At 40.0% G+C, this 23,995-nt stretch overlaps 1 protein-coding gene across 1 annotated transcript in view; it reads right to left on the reverse strand.

Annotated features, from left to right (window-relative positions):
• LOC120948239 (putative phosphatidate phosphatase) overlaps positions 1–23,304 on the reverse strand; it is a 25,270-nt gene extending 1,966 nt beyond the window's left edge. The window contains exons 1-4 of the mRNA XM_040364368.2: positions 22,002–23,304; positions 9,987–10,093; positions 9,813–9,857; positions 1,998–2,201 (exon numbers count right to left, since the gene is read on the reverse strand). Coding sequence (XP_040220302.1) covers positions 1,998–2,201; positions 9,813–9,857; positions 9,987–10,093; positions 22,002–22,344 — 699 coding nt within the window. The 5' untranslated portion in view covers positions 22,345–23,304. The remainder of the gene's footprint in view (positions 1–1,997; positions 2,202–9,812; positions 9,858–9,986; positions 10,094–22,001) is intronic.
• Positions 23,305–23,995: the final 691 nt, after the last annotated feature.

The raw sequence follows: 23,995 nt of genomic DNA on the forward strand, positions 1-23,995 counted from the left end.
AGTACTATATACCTGCGGCTGACAAACTTTGCGACGGAAAGAGCCATATTCTCAAAACAAACGTATAGTGTTTCACGTGAAGAGCCAAATTGTAAAACCAATAGATGAAAAATGTATGAAAACCCTCTGAAATATATGAACGATTAAAAGCCGCCATGTCGCCGCGAGATGTCAAAGAGCTCGCGAGCCGTACTTTGCCGATCGCTGCTATATACACAAAAAAGGGGGGATAACTCAGGGGTACAGATTGAAAATTGTACCGAAAATAATGTAAGAAACTAACTCACAAAATGGAAATAGAGAAATTAATATCACCATAACCAAAGCAATACAATCTTGCATCACGGTAAGAGGCGAAACAACTCATATACACCATAATGCGGTCAGAAAAGAACAAATACTGTGGGGTTGAACATACATTTTGGGATGACATGCTCACAGTATAACCAGTATATCCATAGCCCGTGGTAACAATTCGTATGCTGGCAAATGATGCTACTACATGAACCTGTTCAACATCAAATGCAGGTATAAAAACGGTGGACAATAGAAAAGAAGAACATTTAAAACAAATAAAATGCCAAACCCATGCACCAACACAGTGAATGCAAATAAGTGTACGGGTTCAGTGGACATTTCATGGACATTTTGTAAAAACACTAGTCTCCGCATGTGAATTTAATACTTAAAAATCGGGACGCATCCATTGATGTTTCCTCATCGAATAGACAACTTCCAGAAATAGTTATGTACTTAAAGACTCGAATTTACATTTCGGTTTTCACAACTGGACAATCATTGCTTAACTATTGGCATTGAAGGTTCAGTAGACATTTCATGGACATTTTGTAAAAACACTAGTCTCCGCATGTGAATTTAATACCTAAAAATCGGGACGCATCCATTGATGTTTCCTTATTGAAAAGACAACTTCCAGAATTAGTTATGTACTTAAAGACTCGAACTTACATTTCGGTTTTCACAACTGAACAATCATTGCTTAACTATGTTGAGTTAATAAAACAGAAAAAAAGCACATAGTACGATGCCTTATCGATAGAAGAATTTATCCGCTCGATCCTCACAGCGAATGATCTACTTCCTGTCTCAAACAATGCATTAACAGCTTTCAAAAATTAACTACATTAACAAAGCCCGTTTTAGGTTATTGCTTTTTAACACGGTTTTACGATGTGAGCTGCTGCATCCCCATTCTACATTCTTTCTTTCTCAAAGTGGCAATCAAGTGGGCAAGGGGCCACTCATTCATTAGCGCCATTTCCTCCCCCATCAAATCCCGTACAACGGGGGCATGCAGCAATGAACAATTGATAGCAGCAAAGATGCCCACTTCTTGTGCACTTCTTGTAGTTCACTTTCTAGAGGCATTGAAGATCGTTAGTAACAATTGAATTGTGCCTTGTCGGCAATAGTTCGATACACAATCCATGTTACGTGTGGGTGGTGGACCGGGGGTTCACCACACTCGAGTTGATAAGAACAGACCCGCTGCTGAACGCCAATCGACCGTCGTTGTTGTTTCGTTCCGGCCAGCCCTCTACATGAAATGACACGGCGGCACGGGTCTACCACACCGGAAAAAGTGTTGGCTGACCGTATTGACAGAGCAGAAAGAGGATGTTTGCGATGCACTTCCTTTAACGATCGATCGCGTCTAATTGTGCTCTATGTGAATGGCGGAAGACGTTTGTTTGTCTTTGCCTTTTACTACGCTGCTAATGGATGCGCTTGAAAACAAAACAAAAAAATACACTCGCTGCTGCTGAACGGTCGTGTTCTGATTGGATTGGACACGTTTCAGTTTTTCATCGCCCGTTCACTTCTTTGTACCAAAATTTCGATCGTTTGCTCGCTTACATCATATACACTCCCCCCCCCCCCCTTTCTTCCTATATCTGCTCATTTCCAATTAAACGAAATGGGTCAATAAAAATGGTTTACCGAACCGTGCATGCTCCCACCGCGCGGCTACTTACGTCAAAGAAATGCGGCCGAAGGCGTCCTATCGTGTATTTACCGACGTCCGTCAACAGCTGACTGACGGCGGCTCCGAATCCAAACATGCCGATCGATTTGTAGGCCTGCACGACCCAGAACGGAATGTCCGTGTTCCACACCTTGAGCGGATGCGTTTCTGACGAGTTCTTCACACGCGCCCTGCATAGTTCCGTGATTATAATCTGTTGAGAAAGGAGGGAAAGAGAGAACAAACAAAATTTGAGATAATAAAATCGCACGGATGATGGTGTAGCCTTTTGATGGACTGCAGCATTACAACATTACAACGGTTGGAAATACCCATAAACGTGCAAAGCACACGGCGAAAGAGTTCTAACTGATGTGGTGGGGGGACATGGAATTGGGGTCAATCAACTGTTGCGACTAAATGGTTTCTCTCTACTCCCTCGTTTGCTAGATCCATGATTTTACGTGATTCAATTCCCTGTGGATTTTTTTGTTTTGTTTCGTTTGGTTTAGTTCGTCCACAACTCAAGCCAACATGCCCGATGCACTGGGTGGACAGTTGGGGTGGGAGTGATCCGAAAGCAGGATCGTTTAACCGCATGTTCCGTAAATTAGATTAATGTTTCTATCAACCCCTTTTCCATCGCGGGCGCAATGACAACGAGTGGTGATTCGTTTACTGGGCAACTGGTACAGCTTGGTCGTACACATCATCGTATAGAATCGCTCTATCCTTAAAGAGAAGCCGGACCATGTGGCCCGAGTAGGAGTGGTCGGTTGTTGGCAAACGGCAAACGTAAGCATACCAACTCAAACTCAACGCGAAATGTGCTGCATTATGATTTGCATTTTTAGACCTTTATTCGAGAGTACTGCACCACTTTTTTAGCAAAGTAAACGGAGTGCCGGAGCGAGTCGCGCCAAGCAAAACATAACGAGCAACAAAACACCGTACACACCGTGGGGCACCGGGTCAATCCCTCCGGGCCCGTACGGCGCACGCGTTTATCTATGAATTACAATCCGCAGCACAAAACGTAGCGCGCGTCGAGCAAATGGAGCAAAATTTGTGCGGGTCATAAATTTTTCACGTTCCACAGGCGCTAAAGGACAGAGACGCGACTCACGCGTGCCTTCGCGGATGATCTTTGCCCGAGCGATAGACGTGCTGAGAAAGCGAGAAGCTTGTATAGCTGTGCTTTATGATGATCGAGAAAGAGGCAAACACGAGGCTCGTAGATTTTAAAATGCTCTGGAGCCAACGGTTGGGTTTGTAGGTTGCACAGAGAGTTTGTGCTTTCCTCCGATGGTATCGTGCGACACGCGGAAATGAACTGAAAAGCATCGGCGAGCTTAAATCAATGATAAATGGTGCCGTGTGCTCCGGGATAGATTATCGATTTGCTATGGTGGTGACGGTCGAGGGGTCGGCAACAATGGTGGTGGGAAATATTTTATTACCATTGAGCGGGGACACTTTCAACGAGCAGTGCTTTTTCATACTTATGTCACAATATGATCACGGTTGGGGAATGTTTGTCAATGTAAAGAAGATTAATTAGAGAAGCATTTATTCGCCTATAAAGTCTGAGCACTTATCTGTAAAGTTATGGCGGGGCATTAGTTTTACACAAATAAATTCATCTTGCTTTGCAAACACTAAAGGCACCTTCAATCATACTTAATTATACCGACTGTTAATTGAAAGTCTCGTTTTAGTTATCTTGGGTTGGTTTTTGCAACTGCTGTCGGTCTTTCGCTGTCTGCTCTTTCTGCTGCCCGCGGCTAGGGTTGTATTGATAAGCTCATTCAAGTTTTCAATCCCGGCGCAGGGGGGCCGCTTGGTTAAGCCGCTTGTTTACGACTTTATTATAGGATCAGTCTAACGAAATGCTACTTGTCGGGAATTTTAACGAACAAATTTGCATTTAAAGTTCGAAGGAATTTCGGTATTTTGAGAGAGATAGACAAATGTTTACTTTAAAGTGTTGGTAGCCAACATCAATTTCATTAGCGTGCAAATGTTGCCGCCAGTTCGTGTCAGTTGAGAGTGCAAATCGATGAAATGCACAATTTATTGAAATACTGTTTTATACGCAACCAGAGGCTTCTTTATTTTTCCTTTGCAAAGACTCTAAAATGGCGAGGCGAGGTTTGAAAACTCTTTCGAAAAAACTCTATGTGTGGTGTAATTGATAGTTTCTTCCCGAGTTGTTTGCACAACGCAACCGGATAAGTCAACCCTTGCTATAGAGCAACATAGTGGAATGAGAATGGAAGCACGTCCGACATGGTTGGAGCCGGCGCGTAGCCATCCGGTAGACGACACGAACACATTTTTTTTTTTTTTTTGAGAAAGTATTACATAACCTTGATTGATTATACAATTTATTTTAGTTTTAGAATACTTTTGAGTTCCTTCCTCGGAGGTTAAAGTAAGGATCAGTTTTGTCTCCACGCGACCGACCAGCGTAGACTATTTAAATAAGAACAATATTATAAACTGCGATGAAAATATAAGCTTATTGTTTCACGATAAATCGATATCAACGAAACTAAAGTCTTACATTTTAAGTATCGAAAATTCGTTTTTGTGTTCATCATTACACTGTGATTCACACGAGAAATAGCCATTAAAATGTCTAAAAACTCCCTGCAAACTTAAAATTTGAGTAACATTTTCAATAACTATTGTTAATAAATATTAACGATAGATTCGATCATGCAGCTCGGCCAACAGTGTTTATCAGCAGAGAGCGCCACAGACAAGGATGCGTTCGTAACAATTCGACTGAATTACCAATAACCCGCCGCTTTGACGCTTTGTCACTCATACGCTAAATCCGGAGACAAGCGAGTGCTTTTTCAGCTGGCTGCTTAAAAATCGTTTGGTTTTGATTAAATAATAATTAACTACGAGTGAAAGAAAGAGCTTGTTGAAATTTTTCAACAACTAGAAAATATAACATATTTTAGATATACTTTATACAGGATTTCCCACGTTTTATTGGTGGGTTCCCATCATTTTTTGGTTCAATTGTATTAATATCCAATCAGACGATATCAATATATTATGGGAACAAACCTAAAATCTATGGGATTCAATGAATAAATCGTGAGACGAGCCCAAAAAATTATTGGGACCGACCAATATGGGTTATGAATTATCTATTGATCAAATCATCTTTAATATCGTTTCATGAACTTATTTTATTATTATTCAAAAGTTTTACTTTGGCATACAAATTATTAATATTAAGACATAATTATCCACCAATTTGCTCATCCACATGACCCATTAAAACAAGCATTCAACAAAAATGCTGCTTGGGTTTGAGATAAATAGGCGTTACGCGTAACGCTAACGTAATGTAGAGGGCTGATCCTTCGATTCGACGTTTGACCACCGAGGTGAAACAACGTGTTTGGTTTTCAAAGTGACGGTTTCAGAGTGTGTTTGTGAGATACAGCGTTCCAGTGATACAAGTCCGCATAAGAAAGACAGAGGGAGGGAGAGAAACGTGAAACATGGGAGTTCATGACCCAAGAGGGGGCATTCTCCTCGGAAACTATTATGGGATTCTCGAGAATGAACCGAAGAGAAAAATCGGGAAGAGAAACAAAATAGTATCATTAGATAATGAATGCACGGAAGAAGAAATATTCCTGCTAATGGAAGCAACAACGTCTAACAAAGACCTAAGCCGAGTTAATCCATTTCTAATAGCAAAAATACTGGACAACGCGATTAACGGAAAACCGACTCAGGTAAATCGCCTGAAAGATGGTAAACTGTTAATACGTGTACGTAATCAGAAACAGGCAAAAAAAATAATGACAATCAAAACAATTCCAGACTATAGAGGGGAAATAGGAGTAAAGACAAAAGAACACCCCACACTAAACACATGTAAAGGCCTAATAAGATGCCCTGACATTGAGTTTCTGACCGAAGAAGAAATCATGGCAGGACTCAAAGAACAAAGAGTAGAAGAGGTCAGCATCATGAAAAGAAAAGTGTACGACAAACTAGTTAATACTAGAACGACAATAATAACATTTAAAGCAGGAAAAGTCCCTCGCATGCTTGACTTCGGATTGTACCCACTGAAAGTGGAATTGTACATCCCAAGGCCCATGCGGTGCAAAACATGCATGAAGCTCGGTCGCATAAAAAAATGGTGTAAAGAGGAAAGAATATGTGTTAACTGTAGCGAGCCAATACATCCGAACACATGTACAAAAATAAAATGTGTGTCGTGTGGAGAACCACACAACACGCTCGACAAAAACTGCCCTATCTTCCAGGACGAAATATAAGAAGGAATATATAGAAGGAGATAAGAAAAAATAAAAAAAGAAAATAGAACAACGTATGCAGAAGCAAAACGTATTAGAAGACAATGCCCTGTAATACCTAGACTCCACACAACAGAACACACATACGCACAAACAGTGAATCCACCAACGAGATCACCTTTGCCCAATACAGACAAGAACACAGAGATCACCAAAATCACCAATGCAAAAATTACAGAAAAAACAAATCAACGCTCAGAAGACAAAACCACACCACAACCAGTAAATACCCAAATAGAACATACTAATGCACAAGAAGACAAAACCAAACACACAACAGAGAAAAAAAACATTATATACGAAATGGACACTGTATCCAACGTGTCGTTCGGATCGGACGAGTCCATCTATGTACAAGAAAGTAATGAGACACCACAAATTGCCACGACAATTGTGGAAGAATATATTATTACAAATGCTGAAAATGATCAATCCGATGAAAATGAAAAATTTCAAATCTTTAAATAGATTCCACCATGAGATCAAACATATATTGAAACAAAAGAATGATAATAATGAATAGAATACAACCATACAAAACCCGAGAAAAACGAGACACAATCTGCATAGTAGTGTATTTTTGCCAGGGTGAAAATAGTCATTACTGGGCACATATTATTTTTTTGACTTTGAGCATCTCTATATCAAAATATCTGTGTTAGATATTATACATATGGAAAGCTTTATTTAAAACGGAAAGTGAGAATTTTTGGAGAATTGATAACGCGTGAAGGCAATAAGAGATAGGAGGATAAGAAGGCAATGAACTAACGATGAATTCGAATGCAGGACAAAAGATGAAGAAGAAGAAGGAAGAAGGACTGTTCCTTACTTTTACCAAAAAAATTATATTTTATAAACAAAACAATCTTTCAAAATTGCTGATTGAAAGTAAATATCTTAGCAGTATTTGAAAATAAATATATTATTCTATGCGAGTCAAACATATTAAAGATGATATGCATTTCATTTCAATGATAACTAACTGGTTGTTCATCATTTGAAATGAAAACTTATACCAATTTGAATAAAAAATGATTAGATTGAAAGCTAAAAAGATTACATAAGACCCGTCATATAATTGCCTTAGCGTATAGAATAGCAGCATAATGTAGAACGTTCCATTCCAAATGCGGCAACCTACCTTTGCCACCAGAAACCACCTGAGAACGATTATATTTCAGACACCGTGCACCGAAGGGAACTTCGGTCTTTCTTTAAACAGCGTTCAAGGTTCGAATAATAATTAGCCATTGTGTTAGAATCAATATAAATGACTGTGAAAGATTCCTGTCCCGTTTAGCTTACAGCCGAGCTTGGGAAGGTCTAGAACGACCGGGTGTAGCTCGCACTCTTACTCTGTAGGCTGGTGCAGTGTTTTTATCGGTCATAGTCCAGAGCTTCGTGGGATGACCACAGCTGTTAAATATGTTATAAAAACCGATCGTAAGCACCACATACATACACACACATAAGCACGTTTCAAGCTGAGACGATGAAAGGGCTTCATAGGTTGTTAATGACGCAAAGCCTTAAAAAAACGGGGGTAGTAAGCGGGATGCGAGGAAAACCACACAGAGAAACCATCCAACTTATCGGGAACCAGTTTTTCCTTCCACGCTAAACACGGCGGTGCTGTGAAAGCGACGTAACGAAGCAAGGGAAAACTCGGCGACCACGCTGTCCCTCTGAACAGGCCGCCTCCGTATTGCGTTGGCTTAGGGCGGTATATCTTTATGGAAATCAAAGCCGCGTGTATCGGTGCAGACGAAGAATGTTTCAATGCATTCAGCCACGTCGACGACAACGACGATATATGAACGTCATCATAAAGTTAAAACAAAGAGACGTGAAAAACGGGCCTACATGGGGTATGCTCATTCTACTCAACTTCTACATGGCACTCGAGAGGCGAGACCTTCGCCACCGGAAGACCTTGAGCCCCGTCGTATGCAGCAACGAAGATGATGATGCTGGTGGCACACACTGAATCCGGCACTATCGTCGTTTCATCCCAAAACTGCATAATCGCAAAAAGGTCCATCATACCGGAGCCGGCAGCATATATGCGCATGTAGGCCGGGGTAGGCGTAAAACCCATTTCGCAGAACTGCTGCCGTGACGAATTCCTAAATTCGCTCGATTATACTTTACGCCCAACATGACCGTGACTGAACGGATGAGTAAAAAAGAGGGCTGATTCCTGCATTTGACTTCGACGCTTGGTAATCATTCACAAAGTACACTTCTAAAAGACCATCAAACGGGGTTTGTTTTGGGAAATTTGCAGCGTGATATGATTCGATCGCATACAGAATATGCGATGGAACGATCTTTTTGTATTGTACGAAAAAAAACCCTTCTAAATAATCAATTTATTGTTGCAGCACTTCTTCTTTCACACGGGGCTGTTTACGAAGCCGACACAAAATGTAAATATTTTCAGATTCTGTCGACTTCAGCACGCCCTGCGTGAAGTCAAATGCAAACGAAACAAGTGACACTGTTCCAACAATCCGTCGTCGTTTAGGCTGCACCACAGGATGTTTGCCTAATTTCGATTTTACGGAAGTTTATAACAAGCAAACTACCTTCTTCCACCCTCGCTGAAAGAAGGGTTCTGTCCAGGAGAAACGAATGCACATTACATTACCACGAATTTTGCCCCGTGTGCGGATGTGCCACAGCGGAACACATCAAAGGGCATCTTTTTCTTGTCACGCAACCAAATTCGTCTCAAGAAAACAACCTGACACGCCAAAGTTCGTTGTAACGCCAGAAGACTTACACGCTGCTGGGAGGGATTGTTTGGAGTTCCGGCGTTTTTTTACTAATGCGTCGTTCTTTTGTGGTCCTGCTTTCACCACCCTCACGATGCACTTAACGGCAAAACAACGTGTCTGAATGCACGTTTTACAAATTTCTCTATGATGCTTTTGCCTCACCAAAACCTCCCGTTCCCCGCGACCCTTTAGATTAGAACGTTTGTTTGACTTTTCTTTTCTTCTTCTCTCCATTCGTTTTAGCTTCTTTAGCTGCAAGCATTTGTTTGCCCGATCCGGTTTGGTGTACGTTCCGGCCACAGGAGATACGTGCCCTTCGTATCTGACCCCGGTACGGCAAGAGCTGCTGGACCGTTGAACTCTATGACGAGAAAGACTTACTGCTGCTAACACGATCAGCAGCCACGAACAAATAAATATCGATATGCTCCGGGTCTGGGGCGATTGAATTTGTGTCTGCGTATGCGCTTGGGTGAGTCGTATTTTTTTTTTACGACCGGTTAAAGTAATTAACGACCGACGACCGGGACGGGTCATAAATTATGAGCCGAGGGTTCGAGAGGTTTCAAATTATCGTCGAAAAATTGTGAATGGAAAACAATGTGCTGACGTCGGTTGGGAAAACAGTAGAAAAAATACCCTGCGGGAGACGACGGTATTGTAACAGCGCCAGTTAACACTTACCACAATTACCGGGAGTGCGATTCCGATGATATACAGCATCCAGTTCTGGAAGGTGGGAAAACAGAGATGAATTAAAAAAAAACAATGCGTACTTTCTTTCCTGACGGTCGGCACTTCACACGCGATTCGTAGCGCGCGATTCCATAGGGATTATATGGGATTTTGGTAACTTACCGTCACGGTTGAATCATGGAATGGATGCATCAGTGACTCATCGTCGCAGAAAAATCCTCGCTTAAATGGATCTCCGACCAGGAAGAAGATTAGAATAGGAAACCCAACTGCAAGGAAGAAACCGGACAGAGAGAAGGAGAGAAAAAAGGGCAAAAATTAAAGCAACGTTGATATCTTTATGGAGCTATCACACACGCGTGACAGAAGCGGTAAGGGCTTTATTATCGCGCGACATCAGTTTTACAACAATGTCAACGTGTCTGTGGGTCGCTACCACGGACAACAATGGGCGTGATTCATGGCGTCAATTTTAAGATTTCAGAACAAGGTTTCTGGCTTATTGTTTATTTTATGAATGCGACCTCTTTACATATTTGATTCCCGGATTTCAGCTCCGGCATGGATTGTTGATTTTAAATCAATATAGATCGTTATTTATACGGCATGCTTATGGGTGGAAGTTTAGCTGTGCTGTTTGTGTTGTATCAAAATAGTAGCATATAAAAATAGAACAAAAATGTAAACATTTATAAAGATAAACACGTCAATAAGAAAAAAACTACTAAATTAATGTGATATTGTTTTGAAAAGATGTTACATTTTGTGCCGGTTTGCCGAACGTGTCTATTTGACGAGTATTGAAAAAAAACAATATTTAGAATTTCATTTATTTTCCTTCGTATCTTGTTATTACTGTTCGTACTGTACCCTACATCCTACAGTATTGCAATATTCAACGGTTAACAAACGTGATCAAATGTGGCGATCTTTTTCGATTTAATGTGACCACGATCATCATGGTGTAATGGTTTCAGATTGAACGCTCTGATTACACACCAAAGAGGATCGATCGAAAATAATCGATCGATCGAACGGATCGATCGACGAGCTGCTCCCAACAGTGGCGACCACACGTACGTCGTGTGTACTCAACGCCACCAAGGTTTGCCCCTTTACGGTTGACGACCGCTATGGCAGAAAATGAAAATTCAACCCGAATGAAAATTGGATGCCGATAAAAACGTGACAATCTTCGATTATGTTTTCAAGCCCTTCTCTGCTGCACAGGGCGGGGCGTGTAGTACTTGCGCCAAACGAGATGTTTTAAAACGCCTTATTTGTATTTCACCGAAGCTGCAGCAGCACTGGGACACGCCAAAGGAAAGCCAAATATTTGCATAAAATCTGCATAAATAAGCTACTCCGAACACCGTTACTGGGCGGATCGCTTTGGGGCTTTCGTGCACTCGATGCAATGGCATTCCGGATAAGATTTGTACGCCGCTCGGGGGGGTTTACTTGGGGGTCAATTGAATTAGGTTTCAATAATTTGCCCACAACGTGCGAGTGGCACTGGCACGGGGGACCGACGGGCGCATTCGCGCCCGCACGGAAGCAAGAAGGCAGCGATGCGCACGAGGCGACCGTATAATGTCGTGTGTGTAAAAAAAATCCGACATTCCCGGCGCAACGATGTTGAAATTGCATGTTCTGACCCGCTTGTTAACAACGGTGTAATACTGGATCGATTGTTGCCGAAGGTAGACAACGACAGAAGGATAAGTAATTGTGCGTTGATACGATGTGATGGTGGGTTAATTTGAATCCTTGTTGGGAAACTTGTTGCAATTTATATGTAAACGAGTCACCCTCCTGGTGGGCTTATTGCTGCGCTTCTTTGCAATCAAGCAGCAGCGATGCAATGCAATCAGGCGCTGAATGATGTTATGTTTCGTAAATTATGCCATCATTTTACATCACAGAACAATTGTTCAGTACGAGTATGTGTTTCTGATCTTACTTCTACCAGCAATGCAAATACTTCGACAACCTGATGAGTATGTTAAATTATCGAGATATTGCGGTACTGGTTTTTGAGAACAGTGTTTATGACCAAAGCAGTGTGGTTATATGCGTTAAGTCGTGCCTGAATAAAAATTGTATTTAACATTCGCTATTCGGCACTTGATAACGAGTGGATTAACGAATGACATCGAATCGAATGATAAAAAAAGTATGCGGATTACAATTGAAGAGCAATGAGAGCTGTGTACTGTGCGTCATTAAAGAGCAATTGAACATCGTAAGCTTAAAAAGAGGGATAATCGAAAGCATGGAATAAGTGCTACACAAGCTAGGTCATATCACTCACGAAGGTATTTGAGGGAGGAGATAAGAAGGTATAAATGATATTTATAGCACATGCTTTGTTTTAGTCATCGTGTAGCCAGATTGGTTATAGGATTCGTTTAGGGTAGGGTTCGATCTGTTCGATTAATGATTATCACTAATGGACTGTACTGTTGCTAGCTTATACAATTTAAAAATGGGATCAAGAAAATGTACTGCAATCTTAAGAAGAAACGTTATTTTTAGCGTGGTTATGTAACTGATTGTTTTGATGTTTTGGAAAAGAATTCAAAAATCAAAAATCATCTTTTTCTTTTGATATTCTGTATAAATGTCATATTATCATTATGTAATACGAACATTAGATAAACTTGTAACAAAACTTTTATTCTTCTAGCATCACTTTATTTAAGGTGTGAAGACGATCTGCCCATAATTCTTTGGTACAGACTAGCGGTCTAGATGGGAATTGAAATACATCTCAGCTTTAAATAAACCGCTTCGTCTATCAATTAATATCATGGGAACCCGCGACGACGTCTAAATGTGTCCAAGAAATAAATGTATATTTTCGTTTATTTGTTTTAGTTTCAACATTGCAAGACGAAGCTTCCGTCACTTTCAATATTATTAACGATAAATTAAAAAAATAATTTTGAGTTTTTACACATGAATTTCATAACCAAGCTAGATGTACCCACTTTCCTAATTGCCGAATAGTTCATGACATTCCATGACAGCCATTCTTCATTTATGAAAAAAGGAATAGAGAGTAACTAATTAAAAGAGATAAAGATTGCAGTCATATTTGTTTATTTTGAATTACGCTTCACTTCTTCCGAAAAGCTTCATATTTCGATTTGTTTATAAACAGGTAGAATAAAAATAATAAAAATTAACCATTTTGACGTTTACCTTTGAATTTTAACTTAAGTATGGCGCTAAACAATTAAAACAACTCTCAAGAGAATACTGAACCTCGCAAACGATGTAACAAACAAAAACAGTGAATTTCATGGACGATATAAAACAAATATTGTCAAAACATAGTTGGTTCAAAACATGATTGGTTGTTTTAAAACATAATTTTCATTATCAGCATTTTCACAAAACCCGGCTTAGTATTATGGAAAATAAAAACAAAGTTTTGTAATAAAAACCCTAATTTTAGTTAGTTTTTTAAGGCATAAACTAAATGAACATGTGAATAAGTCGTAGACTAAGTTGCTTGTTAGAATAATGTTGACATGAGGCCTTAGATATTCTCCTTAAAATGACAACAGACTTTTGGGATCTCGTATGCCTAAAGACGCTCTACTGTAGTTTAGTGCACTGTACGCTCGAATAGCGCGCCAGTGTGGTTGGGCACCCTACAAGCAATATCATTATAGATAGAATTGAAAGCATTCAGAAAATTGTTAATGCAAAAAATGCAAATTAGAAGATTGGGTTTCAAATATTTTACTCGTAGTTCTGCTGCTTCCATGCTGTGTCAATTACTGGCTCTTGACACATCAGAATGACGACGAAATAAAGCCCAAGCTATTTTCATTGCTGGCCTGCTTCTACGCGAAATTGATTGTCCCATCTTGTTGGCTAAGATACTTCTCTAAGCGCCTTCGCGGTCACTCCGCCCCTGAGATCCTTTTTTCATTCCCGCTCTATGTACTAGTTATGGTCAAAACAATCTTTTTTTTTTTGTCAGTATGCATCACGTATTTTCCATAATTCGTATTTTCCTCACTTCGATTTTAATATGTCTCTTTCTACCATTCGTGCTCGTCTTGCTGCATTGACTGTGACACATCCGTCTATACCAGGGGTCTCCAAACTTTTCACTTCGCGGGCTGCATAGCTTTACAAATATCGGTTTTGAGGGCCATTTTGGTGTCACCTTTAGCTAATATTCGAACATTTAACCTTCCTTTTAATGAGAAAATATCAACTGAATGTATCAATGTTGACAGCATTCTATTTTTGAAGCTTTATTTTAAACATAAAAAGTTAACATTGTAATTGTGATTAAAATAATCAAACTAATAAAATGTGTGTTTAAGTCTTTATAAAGTTATCACGGGCCGCATTATAGGATCTCGAGGGCCGTAGTTTGGAGACCCCTGTTCTATACTAAAACAATTTTACAGTTTTTGTTGTTCTCTCAATCGGTGATACGATCTATTACGTTAGTTATTAAGCTTATGTGAACGATTAGTATTATCTTAGGGGTTTTCATAGTGTTAAATTACAAAGGCAGAGACTTATACTTAAATAAAGAAATAAAAAAACAATTTGGACTATACTTTACAGGAGAAATAAAGCCACAATAACATAAGCTTTTTTCATATCGATAGTTTTCTTAGCTATTTTAGTCAACATAATTAGCCATATGAGAGTCACTGAAAAAAAAACATTTTCTCCAAACACAATTAATTGGCCATATGTGCATCACCCCGAAATGCAGCTTTCATCTGTTTGAGATTTGCCTTTATCTGTAGATTGTTAGAGTTTCTAAGCTGGTCGCGGTTGGTTCACCCTACCCATGTCGCATGTACTCCGACTACAGTCTAGAAGTAGCTGTGACATAAATAACACTCGAATCAGAGTTAAAAGTGGTTGGTACCATGTTTCGGCACGATAGTGACAGACTCGTCGTCGTGTTTTCACTTCATCAATAAACAGACCTTCAATTTGTCTCCACCACTATTAAAATGCCAGTGGACAAAATGTGAACCAAACTTGTTGAATTGATCACGCCAGATTGTTTCTAGCAACAAATGTTAAAAAAAAAACCCCTCCACCATTCAACCACTTTGCAGCTAGCAAGTGTTCGTAACCCCCAAAAACCCAATAACATCTCAACATGAATTAGGCAAGTTTGGTTAGGAAACACTTTACTCGGGAACAATTTTTCATTGCTGTTCTTTAACCACTTTCCCTTTTTTTTTCCTCCCCGTAGAGCGACAGAATGAGAAAAAAAGTGGCCACTAGGAATGCATTTTTGGAGTGCAATTGATTCGACGGAAATGATCCATTTGATTGCGCTCAGCACATTAACGCCATCGAATTGCGCGGATTCAACGTGGCGAGAGAAGCGTGTGCGTCTACTATGGCTAAGGGTGGTGAAAGTGAATCCGGCACTAGAGCGCACTGTATGGACAGGGGAGCAGAACCCCATGCTGGGGGTAGCTATTTCCATACATGTGCTGTAGTGATGCGATCCTCCATCCTCCGTCCTCTTCTGTACAGAGTCTTTTACTAGTCCATGCCCTCCTGCCGGCCAACCGGCCCAGCCGGCCGGGTCGAACTAGTCGTTCCGTTTGGTGACCATGTGTGGCAGAGTGCGTCGGTCGTTGTAGCTGCCGTTGCGTGATGATTGATTGATACTTTCCTACACCAACGGCAACAGCACCAAGCAGCGCAAGAGGAAGAGAAACGCATCCGAAAGCGTCAACCGTGGCAAGTTGTTGGTGTTGTTGTTGTGCTTCGATTAAGCCGCATGGTTTCGGCCTCGTGGAATGGAGTTGTTTGCCATTTGGTAATACAAAATAAAAAAAAATAACGCGACCGCGTTGCGGTTGAGCTCGTGGCGTTTTGATTATTTTTTCAGCTGGTCTACGGCGTCGGACTTCACTTGCGAAAGTCCAATTCGTCCAAGTACGGAGAAGCACATGCTCGAGTGATCGACGTCTTATATGACCATGTGCGGAGCAAGAACAACCAGGGCCAGTTCCGCCAGCCTGGCCTGACGTGCGCACGCTTCGTTGCTAGGGCAATATTAGGTTTCGGGAAGTAGTGCGTCACGTCAACGAGTGTTGTGTTTCCATCAATTTCTGTCCTACGTGAGGAAGATTTGCCTTATGGGGCGCTACACTTATAAGATGTAGTGACGCTGTGTACTAGCTTACGGAAAACTTCATGGGCCGGGGGTATTGGCTGTACTCTGTTTATTGTTAATAATTGCCTTTCAACCTGCTGTTATGAGATGAATTCATTATGAATTATCAGTTTTGTAGCTTTATTTTTTATTATTTTCTAGTCATTATTATGCTTGAAAACTAATTTATACCATTTGTGTATTTACAGTTCACTAACCGAGTCACCGAACAAATCGAGCAAACATAATGCAAATAGCTGTTGTTATATCACTCGATTATTCGATACACAATCTTCAGGAACATACCCAATAAAAAAAAAGATTGGACTTTTGTAAATATAAATTTGACGATTGTTGTCATTTGAATTTGCATATTTTGAAAGAAAAAAAGCCCTGTTTATGATGGTGTCTTTGACCGAGTATACCCAGGATAAAGCAAAACATACAGGAAGCAAATTCAAAAGAACAAAATCTGTTAATACATGATGTAATAAAATCACGGCCGAAGCCGACGTCCTAGTATTAATCTATATATAATAAATAAAAGAAAAACTATGCTGATGTCTGATTACTTTTTTTTAAGCCTAGCTAGCGATTCAATAAAAATTACCCAATTCTTCACCGTTAATATCCCGTCTATTCACCAGAGAAAGCTTCTAAAAGTCCAAAAATAACCAACGAAGTAATGAAAAAATGTATTAATCAGACGTTGAAAAGATAACCCCCGCTCCTTAATCCTTCCCGCCAAACTCGTCATGGCCAGAATGACCCTTTCTTGCGCGCTCTTTCTGCCTTCAACGATTCATATCTCCTATTCGACTTCAACGTCCCAGTTTCCCAATTTCGTCTTCGTGAATCCTCATCCCTTATGTTTCCCTAGATTATAAGAACACATTTGTAAAACCCTAGAGGCCAACAAATTTAAATAAATAAATAATAATAATAATAATAATAAAAGAGATTAAGGGAAGCTCCATCACTCCTTGAAGGTATAAAAGATGGAAATCGAGAAGTTAAAATATTAATTACTGATTTGACACCGTCGTTCATCGTTGTAAAAGGAGAAAAAATCCATATACAATAGAACGTACAACAAAGAACGTGCAACTATGTCATCAGTATAATGTATCTTGAGATGACATGCTTAGAATACTAAAAATCTAGTAGAACTTGAGTAAAAATTGTTTACGCTGTTGGCAATTATGCTACTAAATGGAGGCGAGAGAATATGGCTACAAGATCAATTAGAAAAAGAAGACTCTAGAATCTATCTTAAAACAAAATAATAACCCCTTTAAATAAAGAATAGGTAACGTAACAAATTAAGTGCTTGAAGCTAGAAATAGCAGATAAATTCAAAGAAACAAACGGGGTCCGTGAACATTCATATTACTACAGAGAACAGAACATGAAAATTTGATAGAGACGGAAAGCGTTACGAAAAAATCAACCGAGTCAACAAAAAAAAACGAAATAATCAATACATGGACGATAGTTGAAACCTATTATCACATTGAGTGACATAATAGATAAGCAGAGTACTCAACCATCAATATTTGTGGATTTGAATTTGGCGTTCAAGACAGAAAATAGTTGACTCAAAAAAATGAATGAAATTAAATGTACGAGATGGGTAATATCGCTTCTTACGACTCATTGCTGTTGAATAGTGGTGTACTCACTGAGCTCACACATGGGCTCTCTCTCTCCGATCCGGCTCTGGCAAAAACGGAACTACTAGTTCCTCCCGGAATCGGAGACATTCGGAGTCTGAGTCGGAGTGATCTGGAGTAATCTGGAGTTGTCCGGAGTCGGAGTTAAAAGCAAGAAGCATTATGTCAGATTCTCCCTTGTTGCTACGTGTGTAATAATCGTTTTATTTTGGTAACTTTGTCAACTTTCTTCTAACTACCGTTCGCTTATATTAGTTTTCGTTGCAAAGTTCAACAATTAGTGTTTTTTCTCTCGAATTATTTTTTCTTAAATGGCGCCTAATCTTCATCAGACCAAATTGATCCTTTGGACAGATTTGGACATATATTTGGACAGATTGTTGGCTCGCCTTTGGAGATATCGTGTTATCCTTACTTTTAAACTAACGCCATCTGAGGTTTCTTTTGTAAATTATTCGAGCTTTCCTTGTCCTATTTAGAAAATATTTATCTACATTCATCTGCACAAGGTCGGTAGCGTGGCTCTTCCGAGGGCACTTTTTTGAAGTTTATTTTTGTTTCCTGGATTTCTTTTTTTTTCATGGAGTTTGTTGCTAGCGCTGTAAATTATGCTAATTTGGCATCGGTTACCCAAAGGGTTGAGGCTTAATGCCATCTTAGAAGAAAAATCATCAAAATGGCGGTTAAAAGCGAGAATTACGCTAAAATCTCCGCCAATACCGGCTTTCGAGACTAATTCAGTACCACGCAGCTGGGGATATAGTCAGTCCTTTGCTACAGGTGAACAGTGCATAGCATATGAGGCTTGAACCCACGACGGGCAAGTTGTTAAGTAGTTCGCGCAGACAACTGTACCATAGGGCCGCCCTTCGACGGGAGATAAAACCACAAATAACATTTAAAACAACACAACAGTCTCTCACTATGTTAATGGTACACTCAACTTTTGCGCGTTGTTTGTAAATATTGTGGCCAGTTCTCAAGATAGGCTCAACATTTTGATGTCATTCGATAGATTATCTTTCTGAGCATGGATTAAGTGAATGAATTGGATGAATATTATAGTCTGCCCGAGCTATTATGGACAAGATGTTCAAAAACATCATGATTAGAAGCCAAATAATTGTTGGTATATAAATGAATTAGGTGGAAAATAGTACCACTCTCGAGGTCATAATTTAGCTTTCATGAGCAATAAGTGCCACTTTCATGGCCAGGCTGAATGTAAATAACGAATAAAGTATGTTTTGGCCAGTATGAGTTCCGTAAACTCAAAAGAACATCAATCAAAAGGAATGATTGGTGAATTATCCATAGTTTCAATAATTTAAATCAAAACAGCAAGTTGTGCGATTTGGACATATTTTGATGTGCGATCAATTTGATGATATTACTAGCTTGTGGACAGGATGGATAATGAAATCAATTTTCTAACGCTATTCCAATCTACCATATTAAGCATATCATTGTACATTAGCATGGTTCATTGTATCGATTTCAGTAACAAATGGTCAAATTTACACATCAACATCCATCTTTAACATAATCGAGTGAGGTTTGAGAGTAGTGAACAAAAGTAAGGAAATCCTAATGATCTCACAAAAAAACAAGATTATTATAACAAATAAGGCTATGTTTACATTCAGTCAGTAAAGCTATATTTATTCAAATAATCCTATCTTTCTCAGACAATTAGGATTTCATTGCTTTTGTTCATTTATCTCTAAAGCCTCACTCAATTATCTTAAAGATAGATGTTGAAATGTAAATTTGACCATTTGTAAGGATATATCAAATATAATAAGCCTTGCTAATTAAGAATGATATGCTTGAAATGCTAGATTCAATTAGCTTTAAGGAAATTTATTTCAATATCCATCTTGTCAACAAGCTAGTAATATCATCAAATTGATCGCACATCAAAATATGTCCAGATTGCATAACTTGCTGTTTTGATTTAAATTGTTGAAACTATGAATAATTCACCAATCATTCCTTTTGATTGATATTCTTTTGAGTTAACGGAACTCATACTGGCCAAAACATACTTTATTCGTTATTTACATTCTGCCTGACAATGAAAGTGGCACTTATTGCTCATGAAAACTAAATTATGACCTCGAGAGTGGTACTATTTTCCACCTAATTCATTTATATACCAACAATTATTTGGCTTCTAATCATGATGTTTTTGAACATCTTGTCCATAATAGCTCGGGCAGACTATAATATTCTTCCAATTCAATCACTTAATCCATGTTCAGAAAGATTATCTATTGAATGTCATCAAAATGTTGAGCCTATCTTGAGAACTGGCCACAATATTTGCAAAAAAAAAACGCGCAAAAGTTGAATGTACCATCAATTTAGTAGCTCACTGTATCACAACAAAAGGTGATCGGACACATAAAAGGAGCAGTACATCTTTCAATACGTCTTTATTAAGCAAAGGCTCTATAATGCATCCTTTTTCGAGAATTACATTCTACTCCGCAAAAGAAGAAGCGTATTTGTATATACTAAAGCGTAAAACCGGGGTTTTCTGTGAGAAAATTCACCTATGCTGTAACACATAATAGATCGTAGATTCAAATCTAATTTCAACCTTTAGATTTATATTGCTCAAGGCAACTTGTTGATATATTTGTTATATTTTATAAAAGCATGGTTTTTAATTTACACGTAGAAATTATTCAATAGGCATGGCGTGTGCTTAACGTTAAGAGGCGTTTCAAAACACTTAACGTTCCGATTCTATTCGCCTAATTGTTTACATGAGTTCAATACCCTTAAATTGAAAATTGAGTCATATATTATAATAACAACATCGAAAGCACTTAGTGCATTTCAATTAAGAGTGTAATAACACCATGCTAATTATTCAGCCGGTTCGAAATGTGATTGAAAATCGATAATCAATCAACAAAGTTCAACCATAACTACAATGTGTACGCCTGAACTAATATTGTGCACTTCTATTGATTGAAATTGGTACTATTGATTACTATATGCGAAACATACGTAATTAATTGAAATATTAATGCTTTTTAATATTTCGTTCTGGATACGAAAATTCACCAAACAAATCCGTGTAACAAACAATTCGGCCTCCAACAATAATAATAATATGTTTATAAAACATATTATACCGTGTCAAGGCAACTATTTTCCTCGATTCTTCCCGCCACATGGCGCTACTGCAGAACGGTACTTTACGATTCAGAACTACCGAACCGGCTACAAACAGCGTGGTATTTCGTAACCGATTGCGGCGTTTGCACAGGTTGTTTAAATATTTCATTTTAAACGTGTCCCAGAGCCAAACCGGTCCCACCTATACCGGGGCGAGCGGACACACTTGAGAACCGATTTTCGAGCCGCTGTGACTCATTTCGAAGGGTTAGATAAGCGAGCCGGAGGAGCCCACGGTCAAGGAAGGTTTTTGATAAAAATAAAATGGAAACAATCTACTGCTAGCACCAAGTCCTGTATCTCTAGAGACGGTTATCTGTGTGAGCGTGTTTGTGTGATGAGGTGTGATAGTTAATTGCTACAGCAAATTGGTTGGTTGGACATTTGGTAGCGTTTGAATTTTCTATTTTTAATTTCTAATGTATTTACACATTCTTGGGGCACATTCTTCGCAAAGTACGATCAACACACAACTAATCACGGTGCGTGCCGTGTCATTTATCAAAACGTAACCGATAAGAATGTGTAAGGGTGTTTACCCTTGGAATGATAGTAGTAGAAACGTCGGCGAAGACAAATTAGTCATCATTAAAGCTGTGAAAATACAAACGAACGGCACAACAATCGTGCTTGTATGACATCAGCGAACACCTTCGAACGAATGCTACCACAAACACACACACACGAAACGCTGAATTAATTTGGCATCCATTTCCGACACACGTGATGCGGGACAAATTGTTGTTTGCCTCCGGTAGACAATCATTCCCCCGCGGACTGGATTGATGTCATTGGAAATTGCATACAGATCGACATCGTCATGCCTGACCTGCAACCACATGTGCTTGTAGTAACGGTGTGGATGCTGCCTCGCGTGTCGAACGAAGGTTATCCACATTCCCAAACGGGCAATGATCGAAGGAGACTTGAAATGTTTTTTTTTTCTTTTTCAATAAAGTCACGACACGAGTCACACCTTGAACTTGCATCAATCGTAGTACACGGCGCCTCGCACGCACGCAGAGTATTTCGCTCTGTGTGACAAAACTCCACTGCCACACTACTTTATCAGTGCCATTTTCGAGTGATAAGCTACCCGTGGGAGGCGGGGACTGATAGCAATTAGATAGAAAAATCGATGCTTACCGCAGCAAAGGATGAGAAAGTCGAGCCCAACTTTCAGTAGCACCTTCTTCGTGTCGTCCATGGTGGTGAGGGAGCGGCTTGTGCTGCTGCAGTTGGTCCCCCGGTCAGCTACTACGATGGGCTGCTGTTCGCTACCGAACTCGGTCGTGCAGTTGCTGCAGTTGCTGTCGTTGGAGCTGGAATTATCACTCGAACCACCCGCGGAATGTACTATCACTGAAGGGTCAAGATGTCGGTAGGATGTTTTGCGCTTCTGCTGCTGCTGCTGTCGCGGAAGGTGTCTTTCGTCGTGGTTCAGCGGCGTTTCTTCACTGATAGCAGCTCCGTCCGTAATGTGGTACATTTATTGCTGAAAACGACCTCGTAAGTACCTCTCTTGCTCTCTCTCTCTCTCCCCCGAACACACACTCACACTCCAACCCGTAGATAAAACAATAAGTCACACAAAGGCCTCCACTATACGCACACTCTCGCCACTCTGTGGTGGATCGATGTAACGGTAGATGCCGAGGTGGTTATACACCTGTACCTGTTCTGTTGTTTACGTTTTCGCAGATAAACAATCTCAATGCACACCGACGAGGCAAAGCGCTGTTCGTCGTCGCGTTGTCGTGGGAAAACTTCAGCAATACATTAGTGCGACCATTGTTTATCGCGCACAAGGCTGGTGGAGAAGCAGGTGGTGTACCACAGCGAGGGATTACAGTGATATATGGCGCGTGCTTGAATATTTTGTAATCCACTTCACTTCCCTTCTTTCGCCTTACTGCAGCATAGCACTCGTGCGCATCCGCCCGGGCGCGAGATGTCCTTGAAAATGTTACCTTCGCCTTGATTCCGCGTATCGATTGGGGGTCCCAACGGGAACCCGTTTTTTCTTCACGAGCGTTCAAAAACTCGCAAGGTCATAGAACGGGTAGCATTCCGCCCTCCGGAAGGAATGTATCGCGTACCACGGCACAGGTAGCTTGCGCACAGAGCTATGCAGATGATTGCTCCGGGAATTCGCGCGAGATAACACACAGGCACGAGGCGAATGTGAAACCGGTTGTGCAAAATCACTGTAATTTCTTCTTACAGCTGATGAGATGGACGAGTCGGGCACATTATCACTTACTTTGCGTGATGAGTCGTAAGAATTCTTATTAATCGTTTCACACCCGCAACCGCATTATCTCGCACGGAGCATTATCACTGCAGTGGAACGCAAGAAGAAAAAAACGGTACCGTTTTCTCGCGAACTGATGGCGCTTGCACTGCTGTAGTCGTCTCTTTCGTCGTCCGCCTTCTACTGTTTTGTTTGAAGGCAGGCACACACAACAACACACAGTTTTGTCAGCGAGTGGGTATGAAACGTCACGACCACGTTCCCAACGAACCATTCCCAGCGAACATTCGAGCAGTTGTGTGAGCTAAAGTCAAATAATGGATTTCAACTCGAACTTGGATTGCAAAGTTGCTCGAATGGTTCAGTTGGATGTTTTTAAGAGATTATTCGGATCTTGTTTCGGAGGGCAATGTAGAATGTTCTGCTCTTTTAGTGTAATTACAAAATGTAACTGCAGTTGAGTGTAGCTAATCCTTGTTGTTTAGATACTACAATTCTATAATTTACGCAAACGAAAAATATCCTATTCAACGTAATTTAGTTCAAAGCCTAAAAAAAATCTTTTATAGATTTGCTTTCTGTTAATGCGCATGCCTGATCGGCGTTCACTCTTACCATGCAATTATGGTATAATTGAGGATATCACTGTTTCTATCATTGAATTGATTAACATATCGTATTCTTTTTCAATGCTGATCCCGTTCCACAATCATAAATACCCAAGCGTCACAGATTAAACTGGTGATGCTTATATTTGTTAAATATGTATACTTTGCCCAATCGAGCTTTTAAGTTTAGAAAACCGCATATCCCGAACGTACGGATAACAGGTATAGCGTATCTCGGGGAATACATAAAATGGTTATCCTAAGTGCCACAAATCCAC

This window comes from Anopheles coluzzii, chromosome 2, assembly GCF_943734685.1.
Source record: "Anopheles coluzzii chromosome 2, AcolN3, whole genome shotgun sequence".
Lineage (NCBI taxonomy): Eukaryota > Metazoa > Arthropoda > Insecta > Diptera > Culicidae > Anopheles > Anopheles coluzzii.